The 12,897-nt window shown below is 41.2% G+C and overlaps 1 protein-coding gene across 1 annotated transcript; it reads left to right on the top strand.

Annotated features, from left to right (window-relative positions):
- Positions 1-5,607: 5,607 nt before the first annotated feature.
- On the top strand, positions 5,608-6,540 carry LOC144376715 (olfactory receptor 1J1-like). Its single transcript, XM_078044985.1, has one exon. The coding sequence runs from the start codon at positions 5,608-5,610 to the stop codon at positions 6,538-6,540; it is 933 nt and encodes a 310-aa protein (XP_077901111.1).
- The last annotated feature ends 6,357 nt before the right edge of the window (positions 6,541-12,897 follow it).

Consider the following 12,897-nt stretch of genomic DNA (forward strand, 5'->3'; position numbering starts at 1 on the left):
AATAAGTGTTGTCAAGGATGTGGGGAAAAAGGCACACTCATACATTGCTGGTGGGACTGCAAATTGATGCAGCCAATGTGGAAAGCAGTATGGAGATTCCTTGGAAATCTGGGAATGGAACCACCATTTGACCCAGCTATCCCTCTCCTCAGACTATATCCAAAGGACTTGAAAACAGCATACTACAGGGACACAGCCACATCAAGGTTTATAGCAGCACAATTCAAAATAGCAAAACTTTGGAACCAACCTAGATGTCCCTCAGTAGATGAATGGATTAAAAATGTGGCATATATACACAATGGAATATTACTCAGCAATAACAGAGAATAAAATCATGGCATTTGCAGGTAAATGGATGACACCGAAGAAGTGCCACAGTCCGGCTGCAGCAGAATAGCCGGGGGGGTGACGATCAACTTGTGTATGTTGATACAGCAGGAATGGAAGCCGTTTATTGTATGACAACAGAGCTATTTATACATTTTGCACAGCTTATCTTAATTAGCATAAACTAGATACATCAGTCAACCAATAAGGAATCTCCACACTTAATGGCTCGCTTTTGTTACTTTTCAAACCACTCCCTCTGGCATTTTGCCAGGCACCATCCAGACTTGTTTATGAACTCTAACATTCCCCTGGCAAAATACCAGGTGCCATCCTGACTTATTTACAGACTCTAACAAAGAAGATAATGCTAAGTGAAGCTAGCCAATCCCAAAAAAACAAATGCCGAATGTTTTCTCTGATATAAGGAGTCTGACTCATAGAGGGGTAGGGAGGGGGAGCATGGGAGGAATAGATGAATTCTAGATAGGGAAGAGGTGGGGGGGAGGGAAAGGGAGGAGGCAGGGGATAAGCAAGGATGGTGGAATATGATGGACATCATTATCATGCAAAGTACATGTATGAAGACATGAATTGGTGTGAACATACTTTATATACAAGCAGAGATGTGAAAAATTGTGCTCTTTATATGAATTGTAACGCATTCCTCTGTCATGTATTTAAAAATAAAATCAATTAAAAATGTATTTCCAAGAGTGCTACTTATATACAAAAGAAAAGGCCACTCTGTTTCTGCCTAGTTCTCTTGGGTCATTCAGCTTTGAATGTATGAACCAGCATTTAAGGGCTCCCACTGTAGAAGCCAACATGACGTGGGTGCCCAGACAGTGTGGAAAGGCCACACCCAGGTGTTTTTACTGACTGCCCAGCTCTGTCCCAGCCAATAACCCAAATCAACTGTCAGACACTTGCTTGATTATGCCTCCAGATGACTCCAGCCTGAGCCTTCAAGTAACACCCCCTCTTCAGTTCTTCCCAGCCGAGGACCAGAGACTGTGTCTTTTCTGAATTCCTGACCCACAGAACGTGTGAGCTTTATAAAATGATTGTTCAGTGATATGAAGTCTTGGGTCAGTGTGTTACACAGCTATAGTAACTAGAACCGTCATTACGGGGACTGTCACATTTGGCACACTGATTAGGGTGTCAGTCCCTTAGGCTGGGTTCAGGGCTTTAATGTATAGTGTTCCATTTAACTCCCATGATAACCTCCTGAGCAAGGTGCTATCCCTCTCCATCATGGGTCCAAGGAAACAGGTCCTCAGGGAACTTCAGCCCTTGCTAGAGCACCGTGTGCCAGGGGAGAGCTGGTAGCAAAGTCAGGTCAGTCTGTGCTTGATGACCTTGGGTCCAGTCCACCTTCTACTAAAAAAGCCCAGTGCCTGCCCCATGGAGTACCCCAGAGGAGAGGGGAGACCTGACAATCCCAGATGGCAGAGAGTGTATTCTCTAAAGGGTCAGAATCTGTGGCCTTTCTCTCCACCAGCATGTGATTGGGAGAGGCCAGCTCCATGCTGTGCTGCCTCAGAAGCCAAGATAACTAGGGCCACTGAGGCTTCCCAAGTACCCCTTTTCCAGGGACTTCTGTGGCTCCCCTTCTGGTCCCTTCACAGGTTCCCTCCCATGGGCAAGGCAGGAAATTGGGCAATTAGCCTATGCTGGCTCCCTCCCTAAGCAGAGCATGTGGCTATTTTCCCTGGGGTATCAATCTTGTTGGTAAATGAGGATCTTCTTGCCATTTTCCTGCCAGTTCAAAACAGCTGTGCAACATTTGAAAGATTCTTAGGTCAGGAGAATTTCTTCATTGAATATTGGTCCTTCTGAACAGAAAGTGAGGGCTCAGGAAATCACCTTGAACAGAAGGTTTCTGAGCTCACCAAAGACTGTTGCAAGTCAGAGGAAGAAGGAGAATCATCTCCTGGCACTGGGTATGTGTGTTTATGTGAGCATATGCATGCACATGTATTTTTTATTTTGTTTTATATAATACAATGTATTTAGTAAGTAAGTGACTTACACACCTACTCTTTTTTATATAGAAAAAGTATATATAGACTATGGAGAGCTGTAAATCATCTCTTCCACTCACACATGTGCACACATGTCATTGATGACATATTTGATTACCTGGCTGCATGTGTGTAGGTAATATGTGCTTTCTATGTGGATGATTAGGTATGATGTTAACGGGCTGTGTTGTATGTAACAATGTTTTATTTATCTATTGTGTGTAAATTTGTGTGAAAATTGTACAACTCTTGACTGTTTTTCCTAGAATGAAAATAGGTCAGAGAGATCTGTGATTGTATGTGTGTATGTCACTACTTACATGTGTCTACATATAACACACTTTACATATAAGATACTTACATTCTATTTTAATGTAGAATAGAGGAAGATGGAACTAAAATTATGAAATGTGTGTGTGTGTGTGTGTGTGTGTGTGTGAATGCATGTATTTTATATTGGGAAAACAGCACATTATTCTCTCACATTACAGGCAACATTGGCCAATTTATGTTTGGTACATGTATGAATACCACAATGAATTCCACCTTTATGTATATCTATAAGACACTAATGGAAAAAAACTATAGCTAAATAGAAGGAGGATCAGCAGAGTAGGGGAAGGGGAATGGGGCAGGGGAGGGGAATAGGAAGGACTGTGAACTAAAATGGAGCAAATTATGTTCCAGGCTTGTATGACTATGTCATAATGAGCCCTGTCTGGGCACTTTGGCCTTCAACAATGCCATATTTCCACTCTGGGAAATGAGATAGTGATTAAGTACTTATGCCATGGTATCACACACATCTTGGTTCATACCTCCACTTTGGACTCTTTGTAGCTTTATGAAGCTTTTTGGCTCTTTATAGTTGTACTTGAACCTCTGTGAAGCTCAGCAGCCTGAACTGCACAAAGTGATGGGACTAAAGATTTAACTCAGCGTGTGGCATATTATAAACATGAAATAAATGGGAACACAATCATTGCTCAAATGCTGGAGATTCTCAACCCATTCGTTATTTCCTGGCTATCCAAGGAGGAGTATTTTACACAAGGATAGAGGAAACATGCTTATTCAAAGGCTTTTTGTCAGGGCTGGGGATGTGACAGAGTGGAAGAGCGCTTGCCCAGGGCTGGTTCAAGCCCCACTACTACAAAAACAGAACTCTCACACTCCACGTCCCTGCTCCCTTCTTCAACCATGAGGCTGTGTCCAGCTGCCTTTCACACAGTGTGACTTGAATCAAGGTTATCTTTTTAAATATCAAGGTGATTTTGTTGACATTTAACTTCTGAATTTTCTTCCAGAGATGTTTGAGTTCCAAGGAGAAGTCTGGTCCAGCGAACACCAGTGGGTAGTCAGGTCCCCGTCAGAGATCTGTCACTTCTTCCTTCTGGTCCTTCCCACTGATTGAGGAGCCTGAGCTCCTCTCTGCTCTTTGAAGAAGCTCTTCTGTCGGGTGCCGGTGCCTTGGTGTGATAGTGTCCCACTGGATTCCCTTTCCAGGACTTCTGTATGTAACTTCTAACTCGGATTTAACTCTCAGTGGAGGAGTCCCTAAGTCTTCTGCAAATACTGTCAGAAGTTCTATGCTCAAGACTGGATCCACAAATGGCTCTTGAGTATGCCTTTGAAGTATGTCTTACTTCTCTGTTTCCACATAGGAACACGAAAAAAATGGAATGTCTGCTTCATAAGCACTCAGGTTTGCTGATTAATGGAGGTAAATGCACATAAGAGCCCTTTGCAAATTTCAATGTCTGACATAAGCAAGTGGCTGTACTGTCTGGTTAGCCCAGGAAAGCTCTGGAGTAGACCTGTTGTATTGATACAATTATTGCACAGCTTCTTTTTTCACTCCTAAATGTGGCCACACTTCCAAGTTCCTAACACAACATAGTGACATCATATATGTGAGTGTTGGCAGAAAATCAAGCAGGTAACTTGGGATAAATTTGAAACCTTGAAGCCATTCATAACAGGGTCCAGGATTTTATAACAAAACAAATGAGGTGAAGACCCAGTAGAATCGTTGAGAAGAGAATATGATAACACTGGCAAAATTTGGAATTGTGACTGTCTCCACTATTACCCTAGTGGTTTTAGACTAATTATTAAACCACCCTGAGCTTTAGTTTCCTGATGCCTAAATTTAATTTTTTTAACATTAATAATGGTTTTTCCTACGAGGAGTTCAGCAACTATTATCAATGGTAAGGTACATTTTAGAAATGGTCAGAATTAAATAATTACAAATTTTATGTAATAGACATCCCCATATGGACAACATCAGGAAATTCTTAGGTTTCTGGAATGGGAAGTTTCCTGGGAGCATATTCTCTGTGTAAGGATTCTTACATTGAAGAGAGAGAAGGAGGGAAGAAGGGAGGGAGAAAGAGAATGAGAGAGAGGGGAAGAGAGATGAATTGACGTTAGGTGAAATGAAGAAAACATATTTTTAATGTCATTGCAATGAAGCAGTTGATCCCCAGGGTTCAGGATCTGGGCCTCTGCAGATTCTCAGGATGTGAAATTTCCTAGATTTAAACCTTTGTTCCTCTAGGCCCGTAACTGTCTGGTCAGATGACCTCATCACTTTTCTGTTGAGTCCTGCAGTTTGATATCAGAATTATCTGTTGGACTCATACTGCCAGAGCAGCTGGCTGGCCCTGGTGCATGTTTCGGTGTGGGGGGCTCTGATCCAAGCTTACTACATGTATCAACTTGTTTATTTCCCCAGAACCCCATGACCAGGTAATAATAGTATTATCATGTTATAGAAGAGGGGTGTAGATCCACACTGAGACAGCTGCCAAGGCCACTCAGGTGAGGAACTGCTGAGTTAGAGATCCATCTCAAGGCTCCAGGCCATGAAGCCATCCGTCTTGCTCAATTGTCTATAAAATGCTTATAATGTGTGGGCTACAAGAGGGAAGAGACTTAGGGAATCTAATTTTCTGTGAGGTTCCCGGTACCAAAAATAGTGTGTGGGATGTGGTTGAGTAAGTGAATAAATTTACACTGTCTCCCTTGAAGGAAACCTTGTTTGCATTGAAAATCTGATGACCTGTTTCCAGAATGAGGCCGACTGGAGAGTCAGACAGCAAAGTGTGAAGTTTTCCTGAATTTTTAATACAGTCCCCAGAGAAAACAGCATGTGGCTATGATGCACATCTGGTGAGGAAAACCACCACATCTCATCTCTCACACTTCCTACTCATTTGTCCCCAAGAAGGAGAAGAGCGCCATGAACCAAAGCAGTGTGTCCGAGTTCCTCCTCCTGGGGCTTCCCATCCAGCCAGAGCAGCAAGGCATGTACTACGCCCTGTTCCTGGGCATGTATCTGACCACGGTGCTGGGGAACCTGCTCATCATCCTGCTCATCAGGCTGGACTCTCGCCTGCACACCCCCATGTACTTCTTCCTCAGCCACTTGGCCTTTTCTGATGTCTCTTTATCATCTGTCACTGTCCCTAAGATGCTCAGGAACATGCAGACTCAGCACTTATCCATCCCCTATGAGGGATGCATTTCTCAGATGTATTTTTTCTTACTTTTTGTGTGTGTTGACAATTTTCTCCTTGCAGTGATGGCCTATGACAGGTATGTGGCCATTTGCCACCCCCTCCACTACGCCATCATCATGAGGAAGGAGCCGTGTGTCTTACTGGCGGCTGGGTCCTGGTTCTTCTCTTGTGTACGTGCCCTCTTGCATACCCTCCTCCTGAGCCACCTGTCCTTCTGTGCTGACAACACCATCCCCCACTACTTCTGTGAACTCACTGAACTCCTGAAGCTGACCTGCTCAGATGACTCCCTCAATGAGCTAGTTATCCTCGCTGAGGGGGGAGTGTTAACTCTCCTGCCTTTGAGTGCTATTTTGGGCTCTTATGTCTGCATTGGGGCCACTGTCCTAAGGGTCCCCTCCACTAAGAAGATCTGCAAAGTTCTGTCCACCTGTGGCTCTCACCTCTTCTTGGTGTTTTTGTACTATGGGACCCTTGCAATTATTTATTTCTTTCCTTCCTCAAACAATTCCCAAGTGAAGGATGTCATTGCTTCAGTTATGTATACAGTGGTGACACCAATGTTGAATCCCTTTGTCTACAGCCTGAGGAATAAAGACATGAAATTGGCTCTGAGGATGATTTACAGAAAAGTGGTTACAGTTACCAAGTGATGTTTACCCACTCATGTTCTTAATTCTCCTAGAGATGCTTCTTGAGATAATTCCCCCAAAATTTGTGCAGGTGGCTGTAGTAGACTGCGAAAGTGGTCACAGTACCTTGCATCCCTTCCTTTCCATTGTGGAATTTATTTCCTCACCCCTTGAATCTGAGCAGATCTCGTGACTTAATTTGACTATAGCTTTGTAGTAATGATATAATAGAGTAACGATGTTATTATATTTCCAAGCTGAGGCAGAGTGTGTTCCTGCTGCTTTTGGAACCAGAGACCACCAGGTAAGCCAGCCTATGCTAGGCTGCACAGAGATGAGAGGCCACTTGGAGAACAAAGGTGCCCCTGCTAACAGCCAGGTTCCAGGTGACCTGGTCAGTGACTGTGGGGGCATGAGTCCCTGTTGAGATCAGCTGAACCTAGCCAAGACCAGATGCATCTTCCAGCTGAGCCCAGCCCAGGCCACATCTCCAGCTTATAGGATCATCTCACCAACTACTGGTTAAAGCACCAAGTCTGGGGATTATTAAGCAGCAAAAGCTAACTGATACAACTACTGGTCTTACCACTGGTTTGATCCAAACTTCTCTTTATTTCAATGGTCCATTTCCTCTCTTGGTCCCCTGCTTGGATTTGATAATTCCATGTTTCTTTCCCATCTTCTAAGACTTCCTGTCTGTCAAACATGCAGGTTCACAGACACACCATGATGCTCCTCAAAATCTTAGCTTTAGGAAATCTCTTATCCATGTCATTCTCCTGTAACCCTCAGTTTTTTTCATGTGACATAACTATTAATAAAAAAATTATTTACAAATAAAGAATGGGCATTAGCTCAGCCTCTCCCAGACAGATGCTCAAAGTCAAACAGCCCCTGCAAGAGGAAAAAGTGAGACTTTGAGTGACCTGAGTTCATGGAACTCCTGTTTCCATCTTTAGATGTCACAGTTTATGATATTATGAATGTCTGAATGTATAGCTGGGAGACTACGAGAAAACCAGGAGATGGTAAAGAAATTTAACTTTTAACCATGATCTTCAATTTTATTACCTCATCCTACATTACAGGAAACATTATTCTCTTGTATTATATTGGTTTTAAACTAGAAATCATGTTCAATATCAAGACTAAACACAAAGAAAGCAATGGAGAAAAGCCCTGCTGTTTCCACATTGCTACTTAAGCCCGCCACTTTGCAGAGACTCTGATAAATCACCTGCTTTGAGAATTGCTGATTTAGAGGATGGAGGGTGAGAACATTCCATGCCATGCTGAGGGGAGTATTGTTGGCAGTCACTCCATTATTCACTTGTATGTTTGCAGATTTCCCCTAAGTAGAAAGGGCGCTGAAAGTAAATTGTGCAGGGATATTTGGTAAGGGAATGGATCTTATAGCACACAAACAAACAAATGTCCTTCCTGGAAGTCTTGTTGTTCAGTGTTTGCAGACATGGGATTATTCACATTTTCCAAGAACACTGATAACAATGCACATATTATAAGGTTGGTATAAAACTCGAGTGAGAGAGAAATTCAAATTAACCTTCACTTTTGTCAAGTGTAAGAGTTATAGTTGTAAACATGCTGTCTCATCAATCTGAAGAGTTAAGATGACTTGGGCTGGGGATGTGGCTCAAGTGGTAATGCGCTCTCCTGGCATGCATGGGGCACTGGGTTTGATCCTCAGCACCACATAAAAATAAAATAAAGATGTTGTGTCCACCGAAAACAAAAAAATATTAAAAAATTCTCTCTCTCTCTAAAAAAAAGATGATTTGTTATAATGTAAACATATGTGAACCTCCTACTTCCAAAAAAGATATTACATCAGAAATGTAAGTTTATTCTATAGAAAGAGAAATAATTTTAGTTCTAAGATTAGAGAACATTCAGTAATATTGCATTTTATCTAAGTTTTATGTTCTTTCTCAGGGTACTGATACCAAGATGAAAAGCTAAAAATTCTCCAAAGTGATACTTGGTTTAATTGGAATAAAATTTCCATAAGATTAGCGCTTAAGTGAAAGAATGGAAAGGGGCAATATGAAGGATTATTTCTTTATCTGAATGATGGCTACGTAGGTGTGTTTCCTCTGCGATTGTTCATCAGATTGTGCCTTTACTCTATGTTTAGTTCTATGCATGCTGTATTTCCATTCATAAATATTTATTCTTAATAAAACATTTTAATCTACTTTTGCGTTACCCACAAGCTACTCTTATGTTTCCTCTCAGAAGGAAATGTGTATCCTGAATTTTGTGTTAATATTTAAATTTTGTGTTAATATTTTAATTTTTTGTTTTTAAGTCCTTTGAGTATAGACCAAGGAGAGGAATAGCTGGGTTAAATGGTGGTTCCATTCCCAGTTTTTCAAGGAATCTCCATACTGCTTTCCATATTGGCTGCACCAATTTGCAGTTCCACCAGCAGTGTATGAATGAACCTTTTCCCCACATCCTCACCAACACTTGTTGTTGTTTGTCTTCATAATAGCTGCCATGGAGTGAGTTGATATCTTAGAGTGGTTTTGATTTGCATTTCTCTAATTGCTAGAGATGATGAACTTTTTTTCATATATTGTTGATTGGTTGTCTCTCCTCTTCTGAGAAGTGTCTGTCCAGGTCCGTGGCCCATTTATTGATTGGATTATTTGTTTTTTTTTGTGCTTAGCTTTTTGAGTTCTTTATATACCCTAGAGATTAGTGCTCTATCTTATGTGTGAGGGGTAAAAGTTTGCTCCTAGGATGTAGGCTCTCTATTCACCTCACAGATTATTTCTTTTTTAAATTTATTTTTATTATTTTTATTTATATATGATAGCAGAATGCAGTACAATTCTTATTACACATACAGAGCACAATTTTTCATATCTCTAGTTCTATACACAGTATATTCACACCAATTCGTGTCTTTATACTTGTACTTTGGATAATAATGATCCTCACATTCCACCATCATTAATAACCCCATTCCCCTTTCCTTCCCCTCCAACTCTCTGCCCTATCTAGAGTTCGTCTATTCCTCCCATGCTCCCCCTCCCTATCCCACTATGAATCAACCTCCTTATATCAAAGAAAACATTCAGAATTTGGTTTCTTGGGATTGGCTAACTTCATTAAGAATTATCTTCTCCAATGCCATCCATTTGCAGAAACAATCTGCAGATGCCATAATTTTATTCTCTTTTATTGCTGAGTAATATTTCATTGTATATATATGCCACATTTTTTATCCATTCATCTACTGAAGGGCAAGATTTTTCCCAACCTTTCACCTTCAGTCTGTGTATATCTTTTCCTATCAGATGAGTCTCATGGAGGCAGCATATTGTTGGGTCTTGTTTTTTAAACTCAATCTGCTAGCATATGTCTTTTGATTGGTGAGTTTAATCCATTAACATTCAGGGTTATTATTGAGATATGGTTTGTATTCCCAGCCTTATTTGGTTATTTTTGTTATTTAACTCGACTTGATTTTCTTCTTTGATTAGGTTTTCCTTCCAGGTACCACCTCCCTCTGCTGATTTTCATCATTGTTTTTTGTTTCCTCTTCATGGAATATTTTTCCAAGGATGTTTTGTAGTGCTGATTTTCTAGCTATAAATTCTTTTAACTTTTGTTTATCATGGAAAGTTTTAATTTCATCTTCAAATCTAAAGCTTAATTTTTCTGGATACAAGATTCTTGGTTGGTACTTATTTTCTTTCAGAGCTTGATATACGTTGTTCCAGGATCTTCTAGCTTTCAGGGTCTGTGTTGAAAAATCTTCCATTATCCTAATTGGTTTTCCCCTATATGTAATCTGATTCCTTTCTCTTATGCTTTTAAAACTCTTTTCTTAATCTGTATGCTGGGAATTTTTATTATAATGTGCCTTGGTGTGAATCTGTTGTGATTTTGTACATTCAGCATCCTGTAGGCTTCTTGAATTTGGATTTCCAATTTATTTTTCATGTTCGGAAAGTTTACTGATATTATTTCATTGAATACATTGTTCATTCCTTTGGTTTGGATCTCTATGCTTTCCTCTATCTCAATAACTCTTAAATTTGGTCTTTTTATGCTATCCGTATTTCTTGAATGTTCTGCTCATGGTTTCTTACCATTATCACTGTGTGGTCTATGTTCTTTTCAAGATGATATATTTTGTCTTCATTGTCTGAGGTCCTATCTTCCAAGTAGTCTACTCTGTTGGTGATGCTTTCAATTGAGCTTTTAATTTGGTTTATTGTTTCTTTCATTTCAAAGATTTCTGGTTTTTTTTTCAGTATCTCTATCTCCCTGTTGGGTGATCTTTTGCTTCCTGTATTTGTTTATGTAGTTCCTTGTTAAAGTGATCTTTCACTGCCTGTATTTGCTCTCTTATATCTTCCTTGAGTTCACAGAACGTTTTAACCATGTACATCCTGAACTCCTTCTCTGTCATTTCGTCTGTTGTGGCTGTTAATGACTCTAATGATGTGGTGTCTTGATTTGTTTGGGGGCATTTTCTTCCCTTGTCTTTTCATGTTGCTCCTGTGTCTTCCTTTCCAGCTCTGTGGGTCTGGGGTGTTATTGTTTTTACCCTATAGGTTCGTAGTGCTCTTGTAGGGTTCCAAGACCTTTCCTTCATGGGGAAAGACAATGTTAACAGATCCCAATGTCAACAATATACCACTTATGAACAATTTGTTGGTATTAAGATGTTTACAGTTTAGTCTCAATGTACAGAAATGTTGGATTCAATTATTATCTAAAATATAATCAGTAGGTTTGTAAAAAGGTTTGTATTTTCTGACAGTGGACAATGAACTGGTGGTGAGGTGTAGGATGATATGCTGAGGAGGTAGGAGGTGAGGGTATAGAGTTAATAAATCTTACGAAGTGTGAAGGAGAAATCTAGTGAAGAGGGTTAGTAGCAAGAAAATAGACAGGAAGTAATTTAGGGTAGGCAAGTACATGGGATGACAGTAGAGTACAGAAAACAAACACACATATGTATTTAGAAAAATACAGATGTTAAAACAGTAAAACTTGGAAGGGGAAAGAAAAATGAAAGAAGAAAAAGGAAAAGAAAAGAAAAGAAAAAAGGGAATATACAACAACTCTATATTATATTATTCAGATGACTCAGTCCTCAAAATCCAATTTCATGCAGTGTTCTTGGGTTCACATATGTTGGGGATATGAGGGCCGGAGGATGAAGGGGTAAAAGAGAAAAAAAAAAAACCTGAGTGGAAGAAGCCAGGGTTGTAGCTAGCTTTAGATACCCGTATCTTTCCTGCTTCTCTTCTCATCCAATAAGTGGTGTCATCTGTTGTGGGCTGGTGTCTCTGCCCTCAGGATGGTGGAGGTAACCAGGTAACTGGTCCTGGTGTAGGGCATCTGGAATCAGGGAATGGCACCTGCCAATCCCTGTAGGAAGACTGCAGGTCACAGGTCTCTTTTTGGGACAGCTCGTATGACTTGAGCGCCTGACACTATCTCCCTCTCTTGCCTGGAGATTTCCCAGTTTCTGGTTTCTCTTTTAGGCTCCAAACTTTAGCCCACCTCCCTCTCCCTTAGCAATTCCTAATTGAGGAACCTCTCACACTGGAGCTCTCTTGGGCGGTGCCCTGGTCGCACTGGGCACCTGTGCTGGGCAGCTACTTTGTTGGGTTACTGCCGCTGGGGAGAGGCAGAGGTTGCAAACCTGGTACCTGGCTGCTGGGGATATGGTCTGGGACCTGCCCTGCCTAATATGGTGAGAATATTGAGCCAAGATGGTGGCAATCTGCTTTCAGCGTGGGGTGTCTGATGGGGTGGGGGGACCTGGGTGATGGCATTGTGCTGTGGGTAGGTAGCAGCTGAGTGACCTGCATGGGGTGGAGTGAAGTCTTGGAGATCTGCAGATGTGTTGATAGGTGATTCTGCTATAGTGCTCATGAACCTTGGGTGGCTAGACCTTCAGACTTTTGGTATTGAGAGCCAGGAATCCTACTGGAACTGCTGAAGCCCGGAGCCCTGCACAGGGTCATGGCCTGGGTACAGTATTCTCGATTGGCACTCATTTTCTTTTACTGACCTCTCTATTCTGCCATCTTCTCAGAGGTCTCATATTGCTATGTTAGTTGAGAAGTCATGAGGAGTAATTTCTCCATGAAAGCAGGGAAAGGAGGAGGTGACCACAAAGTTCTGATTTGAGAAGGAAGGATTGCTGACCTTTGACTTCTAGGAAACACGCAGGTCCACTGGAGCATTATCATCAAGGCAACAGGTAGTCAACCATGACCCATAGGACCCAGAACCACTCCAGAGGCTTAAATATCTTACACGATTACTTCACTCAAATAGCAGTTCCATGTGCAGGTTGATTTCTAACTTGAACTGAACCAACCA

Source organism: Ictidomys tridecemlineatus, chromosome 4, assembly GCF_052094955.1.
Source record: "Ictidomys tridecemlineatus isolate mIctTri1 chromosome 4, mIctTri1.hap1, whole genome shotgun sequence".
In the NCBI taxonomy this organism is placed as follows: Eukaryota; Metazoa; Chordata; class Mammalia; order Rodentia; family Sciuridae; genus Ictidomys; species Ictidomys tridecemlineatus.

Coding starts and splice junctions, on each gene's coding strand:
- LOC144376715 (XM_078044985.1), top strand. CDS start 5,608: ATGAACCAAAGCAGTGTGTCCGAGTTCCTCCTCCTGGGGCTTCCCATC.